A 25,436-nucleotide genomic window follows, 5' to 3' on the forward strand; every position below is an offset into this window, starting at 1 on the left:
GACCATTCGATTAGATCCATCAAGGCCTATAAATAGGCTGCGAAATCAGCCATTTCATTCCTTCCAAAAAATTAAGAAGCATTCCTACAATTCTCTATCTTTCTTCGTCTTGATTTTGAGTTTTCAATCAAGAGTTTCTTAAGCGAATTTCAGCTTTTCTTACTAGTAATCTAGTTCTACAGATTTGATTATCAGTGTCTTGATTTTCTTGATTATATCAAGAGTATTCTGATCTATTGTCATCAATGTAGACGCCGGTAGACTTGATCTTTAGATCAGGTTTCACTGTATCCTAGAGGCAAATTTACTATAACTAGAGCACACCATTTGGTGGGTGCAAATATTGTCTTTAAGAAACCAACTTAGTAACGCAACTTGAAGCATCAAATTTCTATTCTATATAGATGTAACAACCCTCGTCACTGTTTCCCGATTAACCACTGATTACTGCTAAACCGAGACTGATTATGATTGGTAACTGAATTGATTGAAGTACTAAACTGACTGACTGAAATCTGGAACTGAATTGATTAAGTATATCTGTTCATGCCTTTGTGTTTAAATTGCAAATTGAAGGCCTTATCGGCGACCGAACCGGAAATTAATTAGTGTTTTGTGATCATCATAATTAATGTGATTTTATGGCATATTTATCTGAAAACTGATTAGGCATGATTAAACTAGATTAGATTAAGCTAAATTGCATTACGTGGACTTAATTGCCAAAATGCCACTTAGTGGCCACTAACTCACACATTTAGAGGCTTGCACACTTTGACACAAACACACTTCATCAGCCATTTGTTGTCTACAACCGACCTCATAGGGAGAGAGTGAGAGAATTAACTTGATCTTGAGGGTTTGGCTACAGAACTTGAAGGAATTGTTAGAGAATTGTCAAATTGAGCTCCTAGACCTTGAATACAAGACCTAAGGTAGTGTAATTACCCTCTTGTTTGTGAGTTGAACTTGTTCTTACATGATTCATGTCAAATTTGGTGGATTAAGTCATGAAATAGCTTCACATGTTGAAATATAACTTAGTTCATGCATGCATGGTTGTATTGATGAATTTTAAGTTGTTTTCATGGCAAATTGTCACATGCATGTTCATAATTAAGCTTAAGTCCATGATTTCATCTTGTTTTTGGAATAATTGGCTCACTAGAGCATCAAATTGAAGCTTTGAAGTGGTTTTAACTCATGCATGTCATGCTTGGATTGTGTTCTTGAAATTTGGTTTGAAAATGAGTTTAATTGATCTTCCTTTGGGCTTTGATTTTACAAATTGAGCTTTGAATCATGTTAAACTATGAGTTTTGAAGTGTTTTCCAGAAAATGAGCCCAAGTGGATCAAATTTGGTGTTTGAAACTTGATTTTGAGCTTGAGGTTCGAATTTGGGAATTCCAGATTTTGAACTCACGCTCGAGCGGGGTGACTGGCGCTCGAGCGTGGAAATCGTGCTCCCAGCATTTTGTTCTGTTTTTAAACCAGCTCGAGCGGGGTAATTTACGCTCGAGCGGGACCTTGTGTCTTATGCTCGAGCGGATGTCGAGCACCCAATCGAGCGTGGATTTCATCTATCCAACAATTTTGACTGTTTTGCAGTACGCTCGAGCGGTTGAGTATGCGCTCGAGCGGAAACCTTAGTCTGCATGTCCGCTCGAGCGGATTAACCTACGCTCGAGCGGGACCCCTGTTTTCTGAAAATTCTGAAAATACTTTTAAAGTGCATCTTTGCATCCTCATTTCATCCTAGGCATTCTTAGGCCTAGTTTAAGGCATCTTAATGAGGATATAGATATAGAACACACCGAGGCAAATTAGGGATTAAGTTTTTATCTTTCCCAACTATGTAGCTTAGTGTGTGTTCAATCTGTAAACTGTGTAGGGTTGGCGACTGGGGACACGCTCTAGCTTTACTGTAGCCCAGAACTCTGTGAGTAACAACTGTGTAAAGATATGTTCAAAATGATTATCTTCTGAACAATTGAACTGTACTGCTTTCTGAACTGATACTGTTAATTGAATGAATGTATATCCTATATTCTGAACTGTATTGTGGCATCCTTAGCAACTACTGTTTACTATTACTGTTACAGAGATCTCTGTCGGTTCCCTTGTTGGAACCACTACTATTTACTGATTGATGGCCATCATTTACTGTTCGGTCTTTTAAGACCTACTGTTTACTGTACTGTTATGCTAATGGATGTACCACATATGACTGAATGACTGATATACTAAATTAACAAATTGTTTTCATTACTGCAAGGACATTCATTCTAAACCCCTTTACACATTATGTTATTCACTGGGCTTTAGCTCACTGCTCATATATATATGTAGGTGTACAGGCACCAGACCGCGGCTAGAAGCGTCGGGGTTAAACTCCAGTTTTGTCAAGCCAACCACTGTGCCTCACTGCGAGGTTTCGAGCCTGTCAAGTTATGGCTTAGGGGTGTTTTAATTTCCCCCGTCTGTCTCTGTAACTGTTTTGTAAACTGTATAGACTGTTACTGTACTGTTTAATAGGGATTAGGTCCCTGAACTAAATGATTGTATATATGTACATACTGTTCTGTACTGTTCATGTATATGTGTATAAAAAGTCTTTTTGCATACAGACTCACAGCTCATTGGACATTGTTTGATTACTGTATTGGCTTCCGCCAGCCCCTGTACTCTGTATTACTGTTCTACTGTTAAGCAGGCCTTCGGTAATCTCGGATTACTGGCCGGTTACGGTACTAAACCCATAGGGGCGGGTTTGGGTTGTGACAGAGTGGTATCAGAGCGATACTTATCACGAGTTATACCACACACACGTGTCCAAATGAGCTATAGGATGTCCTAGAAAAGCGATTAGGGCATTACATGAGCATGATAAGTGTGTGGCTATGGAATGACTGAATATATGCTAATGTGTTAATCTGTTTAAACAAATGACTGCCTATGTTGATAACTGCTATAACTGCCTATAGTGAAATGGATAATGCGAGAACTGTAAATGAATCTAAATCCTCATGCTCTGTGGCAAGAATGGCAAGGCTGGAAAGAATGATGGAACTAATAACTGAGAGACTAGATCAACAACAGAATCAACATCCCCCACCTCCTCCTCCGGTACAACCGGAGCAGAATGTGAATGTTAATGATAGGGACATAATTGCTCTCACCCATAAGTTCAGCAAAATGAAATCGCCATCCTTCCAGGGAGGCCTTGAACCGTTAAAAGCTGAAGCATGGGTTCTCGAGACAGAAAAATTGTTTGAGATTTTTCCGTGCTTCGAAGCACATAAAGTGCTATTGGCCACCTTTACTCTGCAAGAAGAACCTAGAAGGTGGTGGATGCTTATCCGTGATGACAATACCGTTATGACTTGGGCTCAATTCAAAGGAGCCTTCTTTGAAAAGTACTTCCCTCAGTGTGTTAGGGACAGAAAAGTAACTGAATTTGAACAGTTGAGATAGGGCACAGTGTCCGTTGCTGAATATGAAACGAAATTCACCGAGCTTGCTAGATATGCACCACATATGGTTGACACTGACTACAATAAGGCCAGAAAGTTTGAAGGCAGCCTTAATGTTGCAATACTCGACAGAATAAATGTCCTGAAATTACCGAATTATGTAAATGTCCTTGACCGAGCCTTGATGGCTGAATCGAACATCGAAGCACTGAAAACTGAAACACCAGCGTCTGAATGGCGTGGAAAAAGGCAGGGTTTTAAATTCAAGAAAGGCAAGCATAACCCATTGAACAAGAAACAGAATACGGGGTCAACAACTAGCCCCAGCCAAGGGAGTGGTTTCATACCGCCCTGTTCTGAGTGTGGCAAAAAGCACAAAGGGGTCTGTTACAAAATATCTGGAGCCTGTTATAGGTGTGGCAAGGTGGGCCACATGGTTAAAGACTGCCCCTCTGCTCCACAAGCCAATAGTAAAGCTGCACCAAGCGTGACAGCATCAGCTATTGCACCAAAACTGAACCCCAAAGCTACCGGGAATGAGCCTATGAGGTAAGGCCGAGTGTTCACCCTAGTACCGGGAGACGTGTAGAATACTGAGACCGTTGTGTCAGGTATTCTCTCTATTTGTACTCAAAATGCTTATGTACTGATTGATTCGGGGTCTACGCATTCATATGTGTCGCATGCTTTTTCGCGAAAACTAAATAGACCATTAGAACCCATGAATTATCTGTTAGCTGTATCATCACCCATTGGGGAATCTATGACCTGTGCATATATGTACCCTGCTTGTGAAATTATTGTTGGAGATGCACATTTGTTTATTGACTTACTGCCCTTGAACATTGAACATTTTGATGTAATATTGGGAATGGACTGGTTAACGAAATACCATACTACCATAGACTGTGTAACGAAATAAGTAGTTTTTCGTCCACCGGGTTTACCTGAATTTGTGTTTAATGGGGTTGAGGTAGTACCTCCTCCGTACTTGATTTCATTTGTGAAAGCTGTTAAATTGATTAGAAAGTGGTGTAAGGGATATCTGTGTTCTGTATTGACTGTATCTACTGATGATAATGCTAACGTGAACAGTATTCGTATAGTCAGAGAATTCCCAGATGTTTTTCCAGATAATCTGCCAGGGGATTTGATTGACAGGGAGATTGAATTTACCGTTAATGTAACTCCGAGAACACAACCAGTATCTAAAGCTCCTTACCGAATGGCTCCAACTGAACTGAAGGAATTGAAAGTGCAACTGCAAGAATTGCTAGATAAGAAGTTCATCAGGCCTAGTACTTCGCCATGGGGCGCTCCTGTTTTATTTGTGAAGAAGAAAGATGGCTCACTGAGACTGTGTATTGACTACCGTGAACTGAACAAGGTAACTGTGAAAAACAAATACCCATTGCCACGTATTGATGACTTATTTGATCAGTTACAGGGTGCTCAAGTGTTCTCTAAGATCGACCTCAGATCAAGATACCATCAGTTGAAAGTTAAACCAGAAGACATTGACAAAACTATTTTTCGAACAAGGTATGGACATTACGAATTTTTAGTTATGCCTTTCGGAGTTACCAATGCACCTGCTGCATTTATAGACCTCATGAAAAGAATCTTTAAACCATACCTTGATGACTTTATTGTTGTATTCATTGATGACATACTAATTTACTCCAAAAGTATAGAAGAACATGAACATCATCTGAGACTTGCCCTACAGACCCTAAGAGAACAGAAACTTTATGCTAAACTGTCTAAATGCGAATTTTGACTCGATCATGTTATGTTTTTGGGGCATGTTGTTAGCAAAGATAGAATTTCTGTTGATCCGCAGAAAATTGAAGCTGTAGTAAACTGGCCTAGACCAACAAATGTGACAAAAGTCCGAAGCTTTTTGGGACTAGCCGGGTATTACAGAAGATTTGTCAAAGATTTCTCCAAAATTGCCTTACCGTTGACTCAGTTAACTCAGAAGGGGATATCATTTGACTGGACTGACCAAAGGGAATTAGCATTCCAAGAGTTGAAAACTCGACTTGTAACTGCACCGATTCTTACCCTACCTTCAGGTACCGATGGTTTTATTGTATTTAGTGATGCTTCTCATAAGGGTTTGGGATGTGTTTTAATGCAGAATAGGAGAGTTATTGCCTATGCTTCCCGACAACTGAGACCACACGAAAAGAACTACCCGACCCATGATCTAGAACTTGCTGCAGTAGTGTTTGCACTGAAAATCTGGCGTCACTATCTGTATGGGGCGACATGTGAAGTATATACCGACCACAAGAGTCTGAAATATTTCTTCACATAGAAAGAACTAAACATGAGACAGCGGAGATGGCTAGAACTGATTAAAGACTATGACCTATAGATTTTGTACCATCCGGGAAAAGCCAATACCGTTGCCGATGCATTGAGCCAGAAATCGATTGGAAATTTAGTCTGTTTGCTTACCGGGCAGAAAGAACTACTTTGTGACCTTGAAAAATCTGAAATTGAAATTGTTTTACGAGAACAAGATGGAACAATAGCTGTTATTTCTGCTCAGCCGGCACTGATTGAAGAGATTAAAGAGAAACAGCAACTGGATGACTTCTTGAAGAAGATCATCGAAGAAAGGGAAACTAAACCAAGACCGAGTTTCAAATTTGAAAATAATGTACTGAAATTTCAAGAAAGACTGTGTGTACCGAATGATACTGAACTAAAAAGAAGGGTTCTGCAAGAGGGCCACAATTCAAAATTTTCTATCCATCCAGGGAATACGAAAATGTATCAAGATCTGAAACTGAATTTCTGGTGGCCGGGAATGAAGAAAGAAATTGCTGATTTTGTATCGAAATGTCTTCATTGCCAACAAGTTAAAACCGAACATCAACGACCCACAGGCTTATTGCAGCCCTTACCCATACTGGAGTGGAAATGGGAACATATCACCATGGATTTTATTGTGGGATTGCCTCGCTCCAGTAAAGGTATGGACTCAATTTGGGTTATCGTTGATAGACTGACTAAATCTGCTCACTTCTTGCCTGTTAAGACAATTTATAATGCGGACAAATTAGCTATGCTCTATATTGATGAAATTGTTAGACTGCATGGAGTGCTTGTGTCCATTGTTTCTGACAGGGATTTGAAGTTTACATCAAGATTTTAGCAAAGCTTACAGACTGCATTGGGTACTGAATTGAGACTGAGTAGTGCTTATCATCCTCAAACCGATGGCCAGTCAGAAAGGACCATCCAGACTCTGGAGGATTTACTGAGAATGTGTGTCCTTGATTTTCAGGGAAACTAGGAAAGCCATTTGCCATTGGCTGAATTCGCCTACAACAACAGTTATCATTCAAGTATTGGTGTGGCGCCTTTCGAGGCATTGTATGGCAAAAAATGTAGATCTCTGATTTGCTGGGCAGAAGTTAGAGATGGGCCTTTGCTTGGGCCCGAGATTGTATACGAAACGACTGAGAAAGTGAAACTGATACAACGGAGACTGAAAACTGCGCAGAACAGGCAAAAAAGTTATGCTAATGTCAGAAGACGGTATAGAGAATATGATGTGGGTGATCACGTGTTTGTGAAAGTGACACCGATGAAAGGCCAGACTCGTTTTGGAGTCAAAGGCAAATTAGCGCCAAGATACGTTGGACCATATGAGATAACTGAGAAAATTAATCCGGTGGCGTATCAAGTTGCCCTTCCTCCTGAAATGGAGCATATGCACAACGTCTTCCACATTTCTATGTTGAGGGACTACCTCCGGGATCCTTTCCACGTAATAGAGCCTACTCGTGTAGTGCTGAGTGATAACTACACTTACGAGGAACGGCCTATTCAGATTGTAAACAGACGGATCAAGAAGTTGAAAAACAAAGAGATCTCGTTAGTGAAAGTTGACTGGCAAAACCATGGTGGCGTGTATGCCACTTGGGAGAAGGAAGATGACATGGCTACAAGATATCCTGAACTGTTTCCACTGAATCCTGTTTTCTTCCAAAATAGAGGTAACTCGAGTTTAGAGGACTAAACTCTTTTTAAGGAGGGGAAACTGTAACAACCCTCGTCACTATTTACCGATTAACCACTGATTACTACTAGACTGAGACTGATTATGATTGGTAACTGAATTGATTGAAGTACTAAACTGACTGACTGAAATCTGGAACTGAATTGATTAAGTATATCTGTTCATGCCTTTGTGTTTAAATTGCAAATTGAAGGCCTTATCGGCGGCCGAACCGGAAATTGATTAGTGTTTTGTGATCATCATAATTAATGTGATTTTATGGCATATTTATCTGAAAACTGATTAGGCATGATTAAACTAGATTAGATTAAGCTAAATTGCATTACGTGGACTTAATTGCCAAAATGACACTTAGTGGCCACTAACTCACACATTTAGAGGCTTGCACACTTTGACACAAACACACTTCATCAGCCATTTGTTGTCTACAATCGACCTCATAGGAAGAGAGTGAGAGAATTGACTTGATCTTGAGGGTTTGGCTAGAGAACTTGAAGGAATTGTTAGAGAATTGTCAAATTGAGCTCCTAGACCTTGGATACAAGACCTAAGGTAGTGTAATTACCCTCTTGTTTGTGAGTTGAACTTGTTCTTACATGATTCATGTCAAATTTAGTGGATTAAGTCATGAAATAGCTTCACACGTTGAAATATAACTTAGTTCATGGTTGTATTGATGAATTTTAAGTTGTTTTCATGGCAAATTGTCACATGCATGTTCATAATTAAGCTTAAGTCCATGATTTCATCTTGTTTTTGGAACAATTGGCTCACTAGAGCATCAAATTGGAGCTTTGAAGTGGTTTTAACTCATGCATGTCATGCTTGGATTGTGTTCTTGAAATTTGGTTTGAAAATGAGTTTAATTGATCTTCCTTTGGGCTTTGATTTTACAAATTGAGCTTTGAATCATGTTAAACTATGAGTTTTGAAGTGTTTTCCAGAAAATGAGCCCAAGAGGACCGAATTTGGTGTTTGAAACTTGATTTTGAGTTTAAGGTTCGAATCTGGGAATTCCAGATTTTGAACTCACGCTCGAGCGGGGTGACTGGCGCTCGAGCGTGGAAATCGTGCTCCCAGCATTTTGTTCTGTTTTTAAGCCAGCTCGAGCGAGGTAATTTACGCTCGAGCGGGACCTTGTGTGTAATAACCCTCACACTGTCCTAACCATACTCGTATGTATTCATATGATTCTGTCTTGTTAAACTTGCATTTCAAGTCTTGCCCTTGTTCGCTTAAGTGTTACAGCATGCTTTGTACCTTACTCGGTGCGAGTTTAGCCGAGGTCACCCTGAGCCTAGGTTAGTTTTGAACCTCTTGCATCTAAGACCATCTTGGAATTTACTTTGGTTGACTCCACCTTCGCTCTGACATGTTAGCCGAGATGTCACTACCTAGGCCGAGGTGTTCATCGCCGAGGCCGAGATATGTATTATCTAGGCCGAGATGTTACCCCTGGACCCAAGTGACGTTACCCCTGGATTGGTACGACCTAGACCGAGGTGTGGCACATCTAGGCCAAGGTGTGGCACAGCTAGGCCAAGTGTTGTCCTTTCTAGCCGATGTCTTTGCCCCTTGCTTGCCGAAGTCTTATTGTTAGCCGATGTCGTTACTTGTCGGGGTGCTCTTGTTGCCTAGCTTGTTGAGTACACTTTGTCATAGTCTTGTCTTTTCACTCAATCACATTTTTTAGTAGAACCAACCTGCAGAGGGTTAAGTCAGCCGACAGACCCAGAAAATATACATTTTGTATTATATCTTTGCCTTGTAGAGAGAGAGAAGCTCGAGGAAGAAGAAGAAGTTTTAGAGTGAGAGAGTGGGCTTTCGAGCTTGATTCCTAGAGATCAAACCGTTAGATTCATGTATTGAGGTTAGATTTTTGATTTACTCTTGTTGTTCTTTATGTTTACCTAACTGCATTGCACGATCGAACCTGTTCTGCACGTCATACATTGATTTAAAGTTGGTTTTAGAAAGAGGAAATAGTGTTCATGTGTTCTTGAAGAAAAAGTCTTGTTTGATCCGAAAGTTTGCATTAAGATTCATGTTTTCGTGTTTCTCCACACAAGATCCTTGAATATGGGTACCCAGGTCCATGTTTTTGAATTCATAGTATGAAATCTCAGATTTTGTAATAGCAAATTATGGTCTTTGCATTTATCTTCCTCATGTTCATGTTCTTCATGTTCGTCATGTTCTTCAAGAGAGGGAAAACCCAGATTTTCCCGACTTCATTCCTTGAATGTGGCCATCGAGGCCACACCTCGGCAAGGAGGTGTGGGACCTCGGCCAGACCTGGTAGTTGCCCAGCATATTTTCCTGAGATAAGAAACTGTGTTTTGTTTTGGTTTGACTTAGTTTTTGAAGAATGCCGAGGTCATTTGCATGCACGCAAGACTTGTTTTGAGAAGTGCATTCAATAGACTTTGCCATGTGTTTGTAGGACTTGGACTTGCCTTGACCCCGACGTTTGAAGAACTAGGTGAGTGGTATTTTTAATAAAGTTATGTTCTTAAGGTTTTGATAAAGCTTTGCCTTGTTTTGATAAAAGTATTTGTTAAGCATGAATGATATCCCTATTTTATGTATTAAGTATGAGCTTTGTTTTGGATGACCATCTTTGAAAGTCCGTACGTGCTAGGGGACTATAAGCATTTGTAGCACCATCTTTGAAAGTCCGTACGTGCTAGGGGACTATAAGCATTTATAACACCATCTTTGAAAGTCCGTACGTGCTAAGGGACTATAAGTATTTGTAGCACCATCTTTGAAAGTCCGTACGTGCTAGGGGACTATAAGCATTTGTAGCACAACCTTTGCTAATGTCATCTCTTGGAACTTGATAGCCTTGAAAGACTTTGATTGTTGAGACTTGGAAGATTTGTTAAATAAACTTGATTTGCTCTTTAATTTTGTACAAGATGTGACGTGCCTTGATTTGATAAAGATTTCGAAAATCATTCATGTAAACCCCTTTATTATTTATACCATTCACTGAGTATCCAAGCTTACCCCTCTATATATATGTAAGTGACGAGCAGGACGGCGGTGACGCCTAAATGTACTTGCCACTTGTTTTGGATTTTGCACTTTTGCAGCATCTTGAAGATTATGCTTCTTAGTTGTATTTCATTGTATTTTGTATTCGATGGTTGAGAAACCTTTTGGTCAAGATGTATTTTTGTACTTCATTTCGTTGTATTAAAGCTATGTAAAGATGTATGCCATTCCATCTAACTTATGCACTGCTCTTATGGACTAATTAGATTTGTATATATTGCTTCTGCACCTGTTAGCCCCATATGTAATACTATAATTGTGTGTGAATTTTGAAAGTTGGCCTTCGGTAATCTCGGATTACTGGCCATCATGGCACCATTCTACTAGGGGCGGAATGGGGTACTGACATTGTGTCTTACCCTCGAGCGGATGTCGAGCGCCCAATCGAGCGTGGATTTCACCTATCCAGCACTTTTGACTGTTTTGCAGTACGCTCGAGCGGTTGAGTATGCGCTCGAGCGGAAACCTTAGTCTGCATGTCCGCTCGAGCGGATTAACCTACGCTCGAGCGGGACCCCTGTTTTCTGAAAATTCTAAAAATACTTTTAAAGTGCATCATTGCATCCTCATTTCATCCTAGGCATTCTTGGGCCTAGTTTAAGGCATCTTAATGAGGATATAGATGTAGAACACACCGAGGCAAATTAGGGATTAAGTTTTTATCTTTCCCAACTGTGTAGCTTAGTGTGTGTTTAATCTGTAAACTGTGTAGGGTTGGCGACTGGGGACACGCTCTAGCTTTACTGTAGCCCAGAACTCTGTGAGTAACAACTGTGTAAAGATATGTTCAAAATGATTATCTTCTGAACAATTGAACTGTACTGCTTTCTGAACTGATACTGTTAATTGAATGAATGTATGTCCTATATTCTGAACTGTATTGTGGCATCCTTAGCAACTACTGTTTACTGTTACTGTTACAGAGATCTCTGTCGGTTCCCTCGTTAAAACCACTACTGTTTACTGATTGATGGCCATCATTTATTGTTCGGTCTTTTAAGACCTACTGTTTACTGTACTGTTATGCTAATGGATGTACCACATATGACTGAATAACTGATATACTGAATTAACGAACTGTTTTCATTACTGTAAGGACATTCATTCTAAACCCCTTTACACATTATGTTATTCACTGGGCTTTAGCTCACTGCTCATATATATATGTAGGTGTACAGGCACCAAACCGCGGCTAGAAGCGTCGGGGTTAAGCTCTAGTTTTGTCAAGCCAACCACTGTGCCTCACTGCGAGGTTTCGAGCCTGTCAAGTTATGGCTTAGGGTTGTTTTAATTTCCCCCGTCTGTCTCTGTAACTGTTTTGTAAACTGTATAGACTGTTACTATACTGTTTAATAGGGATTAGGTCCCTGAACTGAATAATTGTATATATGTACATGCTGTTCTGTACTGTTCATGTATATGTGTATGAAAAGTCTTTTTGCATACAGACTCACAGCTCATTGGACATTGTTTACTTACTGTATTAGCTTCCGCCAGCCCCTATACTCCGTATTACTGTTCTACTGTTAAGCAGGCCTTCGGTAATCTCGGATTACTGGCCGGTTACGGTACTAAACCCATAGGGGTGGGTTTGGGTCATGACAATAGACAAGTTCATCGCCAAGTTTTAAAGACCCGAAAACCACCAACTGAAGAATTTAAGGCGAATTGTTCCAACACCTACTCATCTAGGTCGAGATCTTGTCTTCTGGGATCTGCTCACTTGAGTTGAGCTCTTGTATTCTCAAGCCTATTTATCTAGACCGAGATCTTGTCTTCTACGATCTAGGATTTGCTCACTTAGGTTGAGCTCCTGTCTTCTCGGACCTACTCATCTAGGCCAAGATCTTGTCTTAAGATCTAGGATTTGCTCACTTAGGTTAAGCTCTTGTCTTCTCGGACCTACTCATCTAGGCCAAGATCTTGTCTTCCAAGATCTAGGATTTGCTCACTTAGGTTGAGCTCTTCCACACTTGCAGGTTGTCTTCATCTCCTTGGTAGCGCTCATGTCCTATCTTTGCATTCATCCATTCTGAAAGAGTCTTCATTCCGTCAATGTCACCACGTTCTCCATCTTCATTGAACTCGTCATTTCCGACACATTGATCTTGCATGATAATGGCTATCTATTCTAACTAAGTTTTCATAAACGGTGCCAAATTGTGAGTGTTGATTTTTGACCTCACAACCAAACACGAATTTAGCTGGAGAGCATGCGACAGAATAGATTAAGCCAGCACCTGTGCACAAGAAGACAAGAAATACCATGGTGGCTAGTCCACCCGAGGGCACTCCGACAATCAAGTTAGTCAACTTATCTCTCAAATATATCAACACAAGTACATAATTCACAATCAACAGCATAGTTTAAACCCACGAGGGTGCCTTACTTTTATAATGATCAGTGTCTAACTTTCCTTAGAAGTCTTACTTCATGGGACTCTATCCTTTACAAGGATATCAATTATCTAAGACTCCTCCTATTTAGATTAGGATCAACTCTTTTTAGAGTCCAACCTTACCCAAACAAGTAGTCCTACATCATTTAGGGCTTTTGTTCTTTATTTGAATATCTCAGATTCCGGCATTACCGCACCATATCTCGGCAATATCACAATAACCTCAGCATCATGGCTCGTCTACGTGGCACCTAGGCCAACACCTTGGCCACATGGCGCGACCTTAAAAATACATCCCCACAATATACAACATATTTTTCTATTTTAGTTTCAAGTATTTTGATAAATGTTTGATTGATGCTTATTAAATTACTCATTGATCTCTGATATGTTCAATTTTCAAGTTAATTCACAGATCCAATGTTCAAATCTCTGAAACCTTAACACAGATCTATGTACGGAGCTATGGAAGACATATGCAGACCTTAGGTTGATGATGATATACATGTATATGTGATTACAGAAGAAACATATTTTCTTATATAGTAGATCTGAGATATGTTGATCTAGATTTCAAATTTACTTCTTCTTCTTTTTTTTTTGTAGCTTTTGTTGTTATTGATGATGAACATATAAGATCTGCGCGTGAATTTGAACAAACCTGTGTGCTAAATTTGAACAAATAGGAAAATTAAAACAAGAATTTCAATAGATAGAAAAAAAATAGGACAAGAATTTCAACAGATAGAATTTTAAAATTTCAATAGATAGGAAAAATTAAAAAAGATAAAAATTTGAATAGATAAAAATTAGAATTTCAATAGTTTGAAATCTAGTGATGATTGTTCTCTTTGATTTGACAGATAGAAAGAGAGATAAATAGAGGAAATAGACAATTGGTTCAATAAATAGAAACAAAATATATATAAAATTTAAACAAATAAAAAGAAATAGATTCACCATTGTTGCATTGAAAAGATAAAAGAAAATGCAACAAATAAGAGATTTTTTTTTTTTTTTTTTTTTTTGAGAACGTCTTTCTTTATTATTGTTGTTGATGATGATTGCAATAGATAAACAAAAAAAGTTATGAAATAGGTTTTCAACCGATAGTGTTTCAATAGGTAAGCATAAAGAGAAATCCACAGAATTTGAACAGATAGAGAAGGAAACCCATAGTATTTGAACAGATAGGGAAAAAAATTGAACAGATAAGGAAACAAAATTCAACAAATAGATATAAATTTGAATAGATAGAAAAAAATTTGTGAATAGATAGAAAAAAATTGAACAAATAGATATAAAATTTGAAGACATAGTCAACGAAAGTTAACAGATAAAAAAAACTCAACAAATAAATTAAGTGTAAAATTAAAAACAAAATGTCATTCAAAACAAACAAAAGGACTTCTCGCTAAACTATTTCACAAAGGGTGAACCTCTCACTAATAGAAAATATCAACTCGACTTATTACGTTATACCTTTCTTAGATTGGATTTATCATAAATTTTCTCTTTAGTTTAAAGGGAAAAAAATTTATTATACAAATTTTAAAGAATTAATTACCTAAAATCCTATTTACAAATATTATGGTAGTTCAAATCTTATTTGAAATTTTTTGAACTAATAAATCTTATTTAGTAAAATTGATAATATTACCAGTTTTTCTCAATTTTTAAAATTAAGAATATTATCAATTTTACATAGTAATATTTTAAATAATTATTTCACTAATTGATAATAATAATAAAAAACAGAACATGAGATTAAACGTTTTTGCCTTTCTACTTATTAGTTTGATTTAACTATCCAATAAAACCAATAACATTAACAGATTTTTGCAATTTTAAAATTGAGAACATTATTAGTTTTTTTTTCTCCAGTTTTGCATATCAATGTTCTATCATCATGCTTCTTTATAGACATAAAATTTTCAGTTAAAAAAAAAATTGTACATAATAGTTTTTTTTTTAAATTTGAAAGTTGATATTTTAAAATTTTAAAAATCAAAATAAATGTCGAATCATCATTTTTTTTTATAGATAATCATAAATGATAAACAATCATCGTTTGAAAGGTAATTCCGACTAATAAAAATTTAATGGGACTTGAAGGTCCAAAAAATTTTAGTTAAGATTTAATAGAGTATAAGTTCATAAATTAGGATTTGTGTGTAAATATCCTAATTTTAAATTTATAAATTTCTTGCACAAAAATAAAATTTTAAATTTTAAAATATAATTTATAAAAATTAATGTGATTAAAATTGGTTTGTTAAGATTAAAATGGAATATAAAATTTAAATTTCAATACACAATTTATGCGACTATTTTTAACTTTTTTTCATATATTTCAATACGTTCTCCAGGGTCTGGCCGTTGGAATATAACGTTGGAATATTTGAATTTAAAAGTATGGGAGATGACAAGAATTCCTTCTTGTTCTCCGATTTGGTTAACCTCTCTTTCATACTGCTACTTCAATCCCACAAGCTTCAGCTATGTCAAACAACAATCTCTACCCCTGCCTCTCCACGATTTCATCAAAACAAGAAGATTATACAACGCTTTTTTCTGTCAAACCTCTCGCCAATTCCATGCCGACCCAACTGTTCAATCTCTCGTTTCCGCCGTAAATTTCTGTTCCTCCACCCCACTTTGCCGAAAAATTCATGCCCAAGTCATCAAATCTTTGAATTACAGAGATGGTTTCATTGGTGATCGTCTGGTGTCTATTTATGCCAAGTTCGGGTGTTTGGATGATGCACAGATTCTGTTCGATGAAATGCCCAATAAGGATTTGGTTTCCTGGAATTCGTTGATTTCTGGGTTTTCACGGAGAGGTGATTTGGGTAAGTGCTTGAGCTCACTTTGTAGGATGAGATCAGATATGGGTATGGCACCCAATGAGGTGACTCTGATTTCGACAATTTCAGCTTGTACCAACACGGGAGCTGTAGATGAAGGAAACTATATTCATGGACTTGCAGTGAAAATGGGGTTGTTGTCAGAAACTAAGGTTGTTAATGCTCTAATTAACATGTATGGGAAGTTTGGTTATTTAGACTTGGCTTCTCAATTGTTTAAGGCAGTGCTTGTGCCAAATGTGGTCTCGTGGAATTCAGTTCTCGCAATTCAGATTCAAAATGGGTTTCCTGAGGATGGAATTGAGGTTTTTAAATTAATGAGCAGGGCTGGACTTAAGCCTGACCAAGCCACCGTGGTGACCCTGCTTCAGGGTTGTGCAGATTTAGGTGTAGGAAAACTGGCTGATGCTATTCATGCTTATATCTTCACTTGTGGCCTCGAATCAGACATACCTATCTCGACTGCACTCTTAAGATTTTATGCGAAGTCAGGTAGATTACATGCTTCATATGAGATTTTCAGAGAAATGAAAAATCCGGATAGAATTGCTTGGACTGCAATGCTTGCAGGTTATGCTGTGCACGGGTACGGCAGGGGTGCAATTGAGTTCTTTGATCTTATGGTTAAAAAGGGTGTGGAACCCGATCATGTTACTTTCACTCATTTGTTAAGTGCTTGTAGTCATTCTGGGCTTGTCAAGGAGGGAAGGAAATACTTTGAGATTATGTCAAGTGTTTATATGGTTGAGCCCCGTTTGGATCACTATTCATGCATGGTTGATCTTTTAGGGCGTGCCGGACTTTTGAAAGATGCTCATGTGTTGATTGAGAGTATGCCAATGGAGCCAAATTCAGGTATTTGGGGGGCCCTTCTTAATGCTTGTAGGATTTATGGTGATATTGAACTTGGGAATGAAGTTGCAGAGAGATTGTTTGCTCTGAACCCTTCTGACTCTAGGAACTATATCATGCTGTCAAATATATACTCTGCAGCTGGCCAATGGAGTGATGCTTCAAAGGTGAGGCTTTTGATGAAGGAAAGAGGTTTCGTGAGTAACCCTGGATGTAGTTTTATTGAACATAGAAGCAAGATTCACCGCTTTGTTGTGGGTGATCAAACACACCCTGATTCAGATAAGATACATAAAAAATTGGATGAACTTATTGAGAAAATTCACAAGGCTGGGTATGTCCCTAGAACAGAATTTGTTCTGCACAATGTCGATGAGGAGGTTAAACAGTATTTGATCAATAAGCACAGTGAGAAGTTGGCCATTGCATTTGGCCTTTTGGTAACTGATAGTGGCCGGCCAATAGTTATAACCAAGAACCTCAGAATATGTGGTGATTGTCACGGCATGGCAAAGTTTGTATCACTCACTGAGAAGCGTTCAATCATCATTCGAGATTCGAAGCGGTTTCACCATTTTGCTGATGGGTTATGCTCTTGTGGAGATTATTGGTAATTCTCTTCTTCATTTTGTGACAATTTTGTTCATAGCCATGAGTTTTGGCAACAATCAGTAAATTTATGAAAACTTCCATTTGAGCTTATCGATGACTGATAAAATTTTAGTTTATTTCATTTTACTTACAGATTTTATTTATTTTGTGTTTAAAACCGTAGGTGCCGCAATTAAACCATAGTCTAAGAGAAAAAGAAGTATTTTCATGTGCCCGAGTCCTCATAAGGATGGCATATATTAAGAACTTACATTAGTTTGTATGTATTGAAGAAACAATACAAGTTCACATTTAAAAGAGAAATAGCCACTACACTATCCAAATCGAAACTATTATTTGGATTCTGCAAGTATGAGCCGTCACTTGCATAATTTAGTTTCACCTTTTGCACAAAATCCCCTTCCCACTGTTACTGCTTCCGCATTCAATCCTCAATGGTGCCCCGTCTTCATTGTCTTCTTTCTTTAACCTAAACTTCGACACTACACAATCTGTTGCAAACAGATGGGAAGAAGCAAACTTCACTCCCTCTCCCATGACTGGCATGGGAGCTGCCATCTTGACTCGACTTTGATAAGTTGGTCTGTAGGTCTGCCCCAAAACTCCATCCACGGCCTTGCTTACGGACTCAAACTTGAAATTGAGCTCCAAATGTGCAAAGCAATCCTCTTCTGTTACATCATAGCCATGAACCCGTGATTCCTCTGAAGTGATTGGAACAACACGTGTGACTATTTCAAACAACCCTTCCACTTTGATTTTCACTTTGTTAGTGTCGGCTAAACGCTCAATTGTCAATCCAGTTTCGGGTGATTGCCATGTTTTACCCTGAACAGTTGGTATCAGGATCTCTTCTTCTCCGTTCAACTGGATTAGCATGTTCTCAGTTGATTCATGCCATTTGGCTACTGTTCTTGCACCTAGGTAGAACTGATGAGGCCCAAACAAGATACCGATTGACTGGACCCAAGTGAAATCTCTTCCCTTCTTGCTTCTTTTGCCAATGAAATGAGCATTGATGTGAATTTCAGAATCAGACACCAAGCAGAAGTCCTTGTCCTTCTTGCCATGAAAGTAAAACATGATCCCATCTGCGCCAATGAATCGCGGATCTTGGCACACTGCTCCTGGCTTGTCACAAGCTGATTTGCACCCAAAAATAACTAGAATTAATAAACCATTGAAAGTAAAATAGCACTAGTCCCAAATAATGAAAATAAAATAGCGGGAGGACAGTTGTGAAATGAAACTGAGTCAATTAATGGTAGACCTAAAGAAATTGATTGAATTTGGTGGTGAAATTTTCCCCTTTCACTCACACACTCACACTCACACACACGTCATGTGCAGTCGAGGAAGAGGAGGTATCTTACCACAATAAGGCTTGCAGAGCCTGCAATCAACCTCACATAATCTAGGACAGCCATCTGGACAGTTATGACGGATTCCATAACAACTCCCATACATTGGGTCATGACAAGCAGCTTTCCCAGCCCTCACCTTCGAGGGGATTATAAAACATAAGCATAAGATGCTAAAAACAATACATGAACTTCCCATCTTCTTTTTCTTCTTTGATCTTATGTTTCTACTATTTCAAGAAACTACACAGAATTAATGAAGGGTTTGGATTCTTGTATGTTATTTTACTTGGTTTTGTAACTACTCTGAGGTAAGACAAGCAAGTTAGGTGGTCTGCTTGCGCCAGAAAGTATAAAAATATGAACAAGGTCAACACCTCGTCTTGAGCACAGTTTTTAGAATAATGGATTCGAGAAACTATTATTGAAATCTGGCAATTATCAAGGCATCAAATTTAGAGTCGGTCTCTTTCTCTAAGCTTCCCTTTTCTTTTCTTTTTTTGGCTCATGATATTTATTTTTAAAATTAGCAACATTTTAATTTGGAAGATAATTTTCTTATAAATTTGTCATAATAAGAAAAAAAATAAAAAAATAAAAATAAAAAAGGTTTTTAGCAAGATTTTAATTTGAAAAATAATAACATTCTTACAAAATTTTCATACATAATTTTTTTTAATCAAAATAATGTGACACTAACATTTTTATAAATGTAAGTCATTTAAATGTGTCTTTTGTTTTAGAATTTAAAAAATTAAGACTTGTCACTTTTATTCTTGCAATGTAAGTCATTTAAATGTGTCTTTTGTTTTAGAATTTAAAAAATTAAAACTTGTCACTTTTATTCTTGCTTAATGGCTTTCAATCTGGTACTTCATTTTGTCCAATTGCGATCATATCATAAGCACATTGTTTGAAGTTATGTGATATCATCTGTCTTTTGTCGCAAGGTTGAAGGAGTTTCATGAACAAATGGCATGTTGATTACGCTATAACAATGTGAGATAAAATACTTGTTTAAATACTAGTATTATTATATTAATTAGTTGAGATTAAATTTATGAAATTACATAAAAAGTCATTACATAAAGTTTGTCGTTGTTATTCTTCTCTCATAGCATATAAGGGAGGGGTGGCGGGTGTTTTGAATGAATGACAAGCCTGTGATCTTGCCACCTAGTAGACGATAATTTGATTCGTGAAGCAACCAGTTTTGAATTCAATAAATAAACCAATATTGCGCATTTGACATAATGTTCTCCATTAAGCAACCACACAAAACAGAGTCACAAGCAAGTATGATTGCCAAGCAACCAGGTTTGGTTGTAATAAATTAAGCAATTTATACATTTCAATGTTGTTATTATATTTACAGATTTAAAAGTTACAATATCCTTACAAAGAATCCATTCCATCATACGATGATTGAATCTCTATAACCAGTTCATCATCTGTAGTCCTTAAACAGCAACCAAACACCCTGGAAATCAAAAGGAAATCAAGCAATCAAATACCTTATTGCCGGAAACCAAAACTGAGTAAAATAGAATTCTGCAGATATCATTCATATTGTCTATTCAGATTTGAGAAGGATCTCTCGTTTTACCATAGTTTATATTGATATTACAGCTATTATAGATCATATTGTCTATAGATCATATTGATATCACAGCTAAAAAATAATTGGGTTAATTACATTTTACCTCCCTATGGTTTGCTTCGAAAACACATTACCCCCTTCTAATTTAGAAATGCACTCATAACCCCCTCGTAATTTGGAGTAAAATGTAAAGTTCAACTCCATTAACAGTTTTTACAAAATGTCTAAATTGCCCTTATTTTTTTGTCTAATTTTCTTGTCTATGCCATCATAACCTTAGAACAAAACTCTCTCTCTACCCATTATGCCTCTCTCCATTTTCTTTCTTGTTCTTTACTTCTTAACTTTCTCTCTCCTCCTTTCCCTACCTCATGAGCATCACCAGCCACCTCCAAGTTCAGCTGCCACAACCTCTTTTTTTTCTTTTCCTTTCTCTTTTTCTTCTCCCATTTCTTCCTCTTCCTGTAGCAGCAGCCAGCAGCTGCTCTGATTCTGGAAATGCAAACTTCATAGTATTGAAATTAGTAATATAAATTACTATGTTGCATGGAAGTCTTGAAAATGTGGGTGCTGCAATGTATATGGTGACCAATATTGTATGTATACTTCATATATATAATTTAATTAAGTATATTTATCATGTTATAAATTATTACAAGAAACTTGTGCTTTACCCACCATAATTGTACATTCTAATTGTTAAATGCAACTCAACTCTTTAGGAACACCAAAACCACAGCACCACCACCCGGTAAAAACTCAAACCCAATAGCTCTCTCTCTCTCTCCCTCTCTCCCTCCCTCCCTTACATTCACACATGGTGGCTGCAACATCTCCAGCCATCACCCACGGCTTCCATTAACAAACCCAAGTTCCCTATCCCTCTCATCTTCACCTAATAGTACCACCTACATATATGTACGCGTGTGTGTTCATTTCAGTTGAGGGTTGTCGTGAGGGAGAGAGTGATGATGGCTGTCACTAGTGGCAGCTATCTGTGTATTCCATTGTCTCATTGGTGGTGCTGGGTTGGGCTGTCTATGTGATAGGGAGATGCACTGGACACGGGTGGTTGAAAAGAAGAAGAAAAAAAAAGGGCATTATTGTAATTTTCCTCTCACATTTTGTCCTAAAAATGTCACCACGCATCTCAGCCAAAATTGTGCAACACGCGCTGTTATATACAATAGTTTGTGTTAGGTTTTCACTTCACTCCAGACTACAAGAAGGTTATGAGTACATTTCTAAACTAAAAGGGGGTAAAATGTTTTCGGACTAAACCAAAAAGAGGTAAAATGTAATTAACCCAAAAAATTTACAAATTGTGAATTTTTTTTTGTCACTCAACATTTCAAAATTTTTCATTGCCTAATTTCTTGGAAAGTTATTTGTAAGTGTCACATAATATAATTTTCATTTGTTGATGTTGTGCACAAAGCAAAAATTTCCACTTAACTCTTTCCACGCCTCAAGATATGTTCAATGTGAGTTCATTAACAGATTGAATCTTCAGGGAGAAAGAAGAAACTACCAAGTAAGAATGCGATGAATAGTGTGTGAATGATTCCACCATTTATCCTTTCCCTTTCTCAACAAATTCAGCTAGACTACAAGAAAATAAGAACGGGTGCCACATCTAAAACTTCTCATAGAACAGTATGAGTTAGTTCCTTTCTGCTTCAACTTGCATAGTTGTCAATTTTTGGAATTTCATCTTTTTTGAGGGATGGTTTCTCACTGCTATGTATGTTCAACCAGCAACATAGTAGGAAAAAAGAGGTAATGTCCACAGTTATTCGAGGAAATTAATATATAGTCAGGAAAATAAACTCAGAACTCTATATTGATTATCTCAAAAAAAAAACTCTCAGCTCTCAAACAAGAGCAAGGATGAAAGAATTCTGATAGCATGATCCCCACAAAAATATGAGATAGCACTAGTGCACCAGCTTAAGCTCAAACTAACCTACCCACGCATGACCCAAACTCCTAGAAGCCAATACAACCAGGTATAGCCTTCAAATTCACTATTAGCTCCCTTAAATTCAACATAAGATGGTACAAGTAGAAAATTTGACATCTTCTCAATCATGCGGTTAATGACAATTTTTCATACAAATATATGCAAACTTGCAAAGCCTTAAAAAGTTAGGCAGCAAGATCAAAAGAAACATTTTTCTAAAAAATAACTAGTGCCCATACTTTTGCCTACAAAATACTATTTTGCCCACTGGTTAATCTAGTCTAGTTAATGGCTACAGAGCTAATATAAACAGCCTATATTGTGAAGCCCTAAAAATAATAATTTAAAAAAATCTCAATCTTTATGGTGAATGTGAGAGTTTAACTAGGAACTTGCGAATTTTGATTTAAATTTCAACAAGTCAATGAAGAATTTCATCCAAATTATTATTGAGAGATGACAACCATTTATTACAAATTTATGGTGGCAAAGTACCACCACATAAATCCGAAACAAACAAATAAAGAAGCTTCCAACGAAGATCACACTATATTAAAATAGTGCATGTAACCATCATTAATCGGCTATGAGACAGGAATAATGGATAAACTTAAGCCTACAAGTTCAGAGTAAGAGCAACATACATAATTCAAAGTAAGAGACAAAGTAATATAAACAAGAACACTTACATTTTTAATATGGATTGGGAGTGACCCAAATCGGTGCAGAATTTGAATTCCGTGGATAACAAGGTAATGATTCAATACTACCATCTTCTAAGTTGTAAACACCCAAATCATGATCTCCAGAAATGCCATCATAATTTGATTCAGCATAATCATCTGTATAGTAGATGCAATTACCTTTACAACCTGGGAAATCAGGAGCCGACAAAGCCAAGGAAGAATTTTCCCCCAAGAACAACATCCGATCACCCAAGCTTGTCACCCTATCCCACTTTGGACCACTCAAATCCAGCCGATAAACTCGGAATTGCATAGTTCTGAACATAATATCAGGTTGATCATCATTGAATTCATCTAAATACCGTGTAACCAATAATAATTCCTCAGACGAACTCACCAAGTACTGTATATCACCACCAATCTGTCGCGGTGTACCAATAATGGAAACCCTAGGCAAAGGACCATGAACATCACAAACTGCAATTTCTCCAAATTTATTCACAGCATAAAATAAACCATTCCAATATATAACATCCTCACAATAAGATTGTGCGTTTTCTATAAATCTCCACGATTGTTCTCCATTTTTACGGAAAGCAAGATCACCTGTTTGATTCAGTATTGCCAGTGCAATATAATTGTGACTACTCGAAGGACTCGAAGAAAGAATCACCTTCTTGATGAAAGAATCACGCATGTCCTTCAAATTACACGTGTAGGTATCGCCGTTGGTAGCCCGGAGCGAGTACTCGCGGCCAACATCGTAGAAATTGAAGTCCACAACATTTGGGAACGCTGAGAGTGGCGGGAGATGGACCATGGCCCTGGTGAGAGGATTGAGCAGGAAGACCGCCGGAGACTCGTCAAGAATAACGAGCCATCCGTGGGAGGACCCACAGCGGCGTCTGTGATGAGAGGCTTCGGGGAGGTTGAGGAAGTGAACCTTGTTGGCAGAGAGGCGAAAGAAGCCATGGCTGTGGGTCTGGTGGGTCCTACATTGGGGGAGCATCAGCCATGGGAGCTGACAAGGGAGGTGGTGAGGGGTGTTTGGGGATGAAGATCTCCAATTCACGCATACGGCTCGGAATCGAATGTAATCAATGTGTATTGTGAGTTTCTCGGCGATGGTTTGTAGCAACTCTGGTGGAAGTTCAGCCCAGTCAACGGCCATGTACCTTTTTGTTACTTTCCCTCAGTGGAACGAGCAAATTTACATGCTTAAAGCAACTCCAACATTGTTAGGCATTTTTGCCTAGCAAAAGTACAACCAAAAAAAAAAAGTGCACTTTATTTTACTTAAACTGTTTAAGCTAGTATATGGGAAACACTATGATGCACATATGACTTTATAACTAAAAAAAAAAATTGATTTAATTTTCTGTATCATAATTAAAAAAATGAAAAAATATCATAACTAAACCCAACATAACTAAACATAACTAAAGGAACTAATGAGTCATAACTAAAATAATGTCATAACCAAAAAAAAAAATTGACCATAATTGAAGAAAAAAATAGCATGACTAAGGTGGATATGATTATATTAAAATTTCTCCAAGGATATACTCCAACAAGATTCTTTATTTTAGCTAACCACACAAACTAACATAACACAGCCTACGAAAACTAACATCTTTATGAAAACTGTAGAAACTCATGAAGCACCAAACTAATTTATCATCAACAAACAAGAATCCAATTTGTTAAGGATTCGAATCAAAGATATCCCTATACACATTAGGCATCTCAAAATATAACACATATGTAGACATATACAGTGTGAATTCGAAGTTTTAGGGTTTGAAAAACAGAAACCAAGACAAATATGTAAATTGTAATGCTAGGGTTAGGAATTGATGTATACATATATAGGTGAGATACCATGGAGGTAACAGAGAGGGATAAAAAGGGGTTCAGCAGCCTATTAATTGTCCTGAGTTGAGAAACCAACCCACTCCAATTGGGGGTTCCATTCACAGATGGGTTCCAGAAGAGGAATTCGGAAATTGGAGAGAGAGAGCTGAGGAGGGAGAGAAAGGGGGTTGAGAGAGAGAGAGAGAGAGAGTTCAATACCTTGAACGATGAAGCAGTGTTGATGAAGGGAGTTGCAGAAAGCTGATTGATGGATGCAGTTTTCGCGGGACCTTTCTTCAACCATCCTGTTTGGAAACGCCTCTCAAAGGTTCTTCATTTCCCACCTTGGATGGCCTAAATTGGAGTGAGTTCATCTTAAAAATGTATAATTTGGTTAATTAAGGGAGATTTATTATAATTTTTTTTTTTAGGTGTTTATTTTTTAATTAATTCATAAGATATTTTTATATTTTAGTAAGTCGTATTATTTGAATATTTGATCTATTAAATCCTAATTCTCATATTTAAAGTATTTTATGAATATTTTTATCCTTACAAATATTTTTTGAACGATTAGTCTTTTAGTGATATAAACATTCATATTTTACAATGTGAATATTCACATTGACGTGTAAATGTTCACATTGACATGTTAATATTCATATTAAT

The 25,436-nt window shown here is 37.5% G+C and overlaps 3 protein-coding genes across 5 annotated transcripts; 1 reads left to right on the forward strand and 2 right to left on the reverse strand.

Annotated features, from left to right (window-relative positions):
* The first annotated feature begins 15,324 nt into the window (after positions 1-15,324).
* On the forward strand, positions 15,325-17,391 carry LOC114308975 (pentatricopeptide repeat-containing protein At5g40410, mitochondrial). Its single transcript, XM_028254663.2, has one exon. The coding sequence runs from the start codon at positions 15,395-15,397 to the stop codon at positions 17,303-17,305; it is 1,911 nt and encodes a 636-aa protein (XP_028110464.2). The 5' UTR covers positions 15,325-15,394; the 3' UTR covers positions 17,306-17,391.
* Positions 17,392-17,503: 112 nt separating this feature from the next.
* LOC145788719 (uncharacterized) lies at positions 17,504-20,144 on the reverse strand. The gene is made up of 3 exons (XM_028254667.2): positions 20,064-20,144; positions 18,677-18,803; positions 17,504-18,445 (listed from the first exon to the last, which is right to left on the reverse strand). Exons 2-3 carry the CDS (start codon positions 18,768-18,770, stop codon positions 17,682-17,684), a joined length of 858 nt encoding a protein of 285 aa, XP_028110468.2. The 5' UTR covers positions 18,771-18,803; positions 20,064-20,144; the 3' UTR covers positions 17,504-17,681.
* Positions 19,902-25,154, reverse strand: LOC114308976 (F-box protein SKIP23). 3 transcript variants are annotated; one of them, XR_014365274.1, is made up of 4 exons: positions 24,987-25,154; positions 22,917-24,165; positions 20,633-20,756; positions 19,902-20,144 (listed from the first exon to the last, which is right to left on the reverse strand). XR_014365274.1 is itself a non-coding variant. In XM_028254664.2 (3 exons), the coding sequence occupies exon 2, from the start codon at positions 24,082-24,084 to the stop codon at positions 22,921-22,923; it is 1,164 nt and encodes a 387-aa protein (XP_028110465.2). In that variant the 5' UTR covers positions 24,085-24,165; positions 24,987-25,154; the 3' UTR covers positions 19,902-20,144; positions 22,917-22,920. The 3 variants fall into 3 exon arrangements, 1 of the variants encoding a protein (XP_028110465.2); XR_014365273.1 differs by having other exon boundaries at positions 20,633-20,769; XM_028254664.2 differs by lacking the exon at positions 20,633-20,756.
* Between the last annotated feature and the right edge of the window lie 282 nt (positions 25,155-25,436).

This window comes from Camellia sinensis, chromosome 3, assembly GCF_055761805.1.
Source record: "Camellia sinensis isolate YWXY chromosome 3, ASM5576180v1, whole genome shotgun sequence".
NCBI lineage: Eukaryota > Viridiplantae > Streptophyta > Magnoliopsida > Ericales > Theaceae > Camellia > Camellia sinensis.

What these genes read in the sequence shown, in the direction of transcription:
- LOC114308975 (XM_028254663.2), top strand. Translation starts at nt 15,395, where the DNA reads ATGACAAGAATTCCTTCTTGTTCTCCGATTTGGTTAACCTCTCTTTCA.
- LOC145788719 (XM_028254667.2), bottom strand. Translation starts at nt 18,770, where the DNA reads ATGTATGGGAGTTGTTATGGAATCCGTCATAACTGTCCAGATGGCTGT. An exon ending in GCTCTGCAAGCCTTATTGTG is followed by an intron (nt 18,446 to 18,676) that starts GTAAGATACCTC and finishes GGTGCAAATCAG; the next exon opens with CTTGTGACAAGCCAGGAGCA.
- LOC114308976 (XM_028254664.2), bottom strand. Translation starts at nt 24,084, where the DNA reads ATGGCCGTTGACTGGGCTGAACTTCCACCAGAGTTGCTACAAACCATC.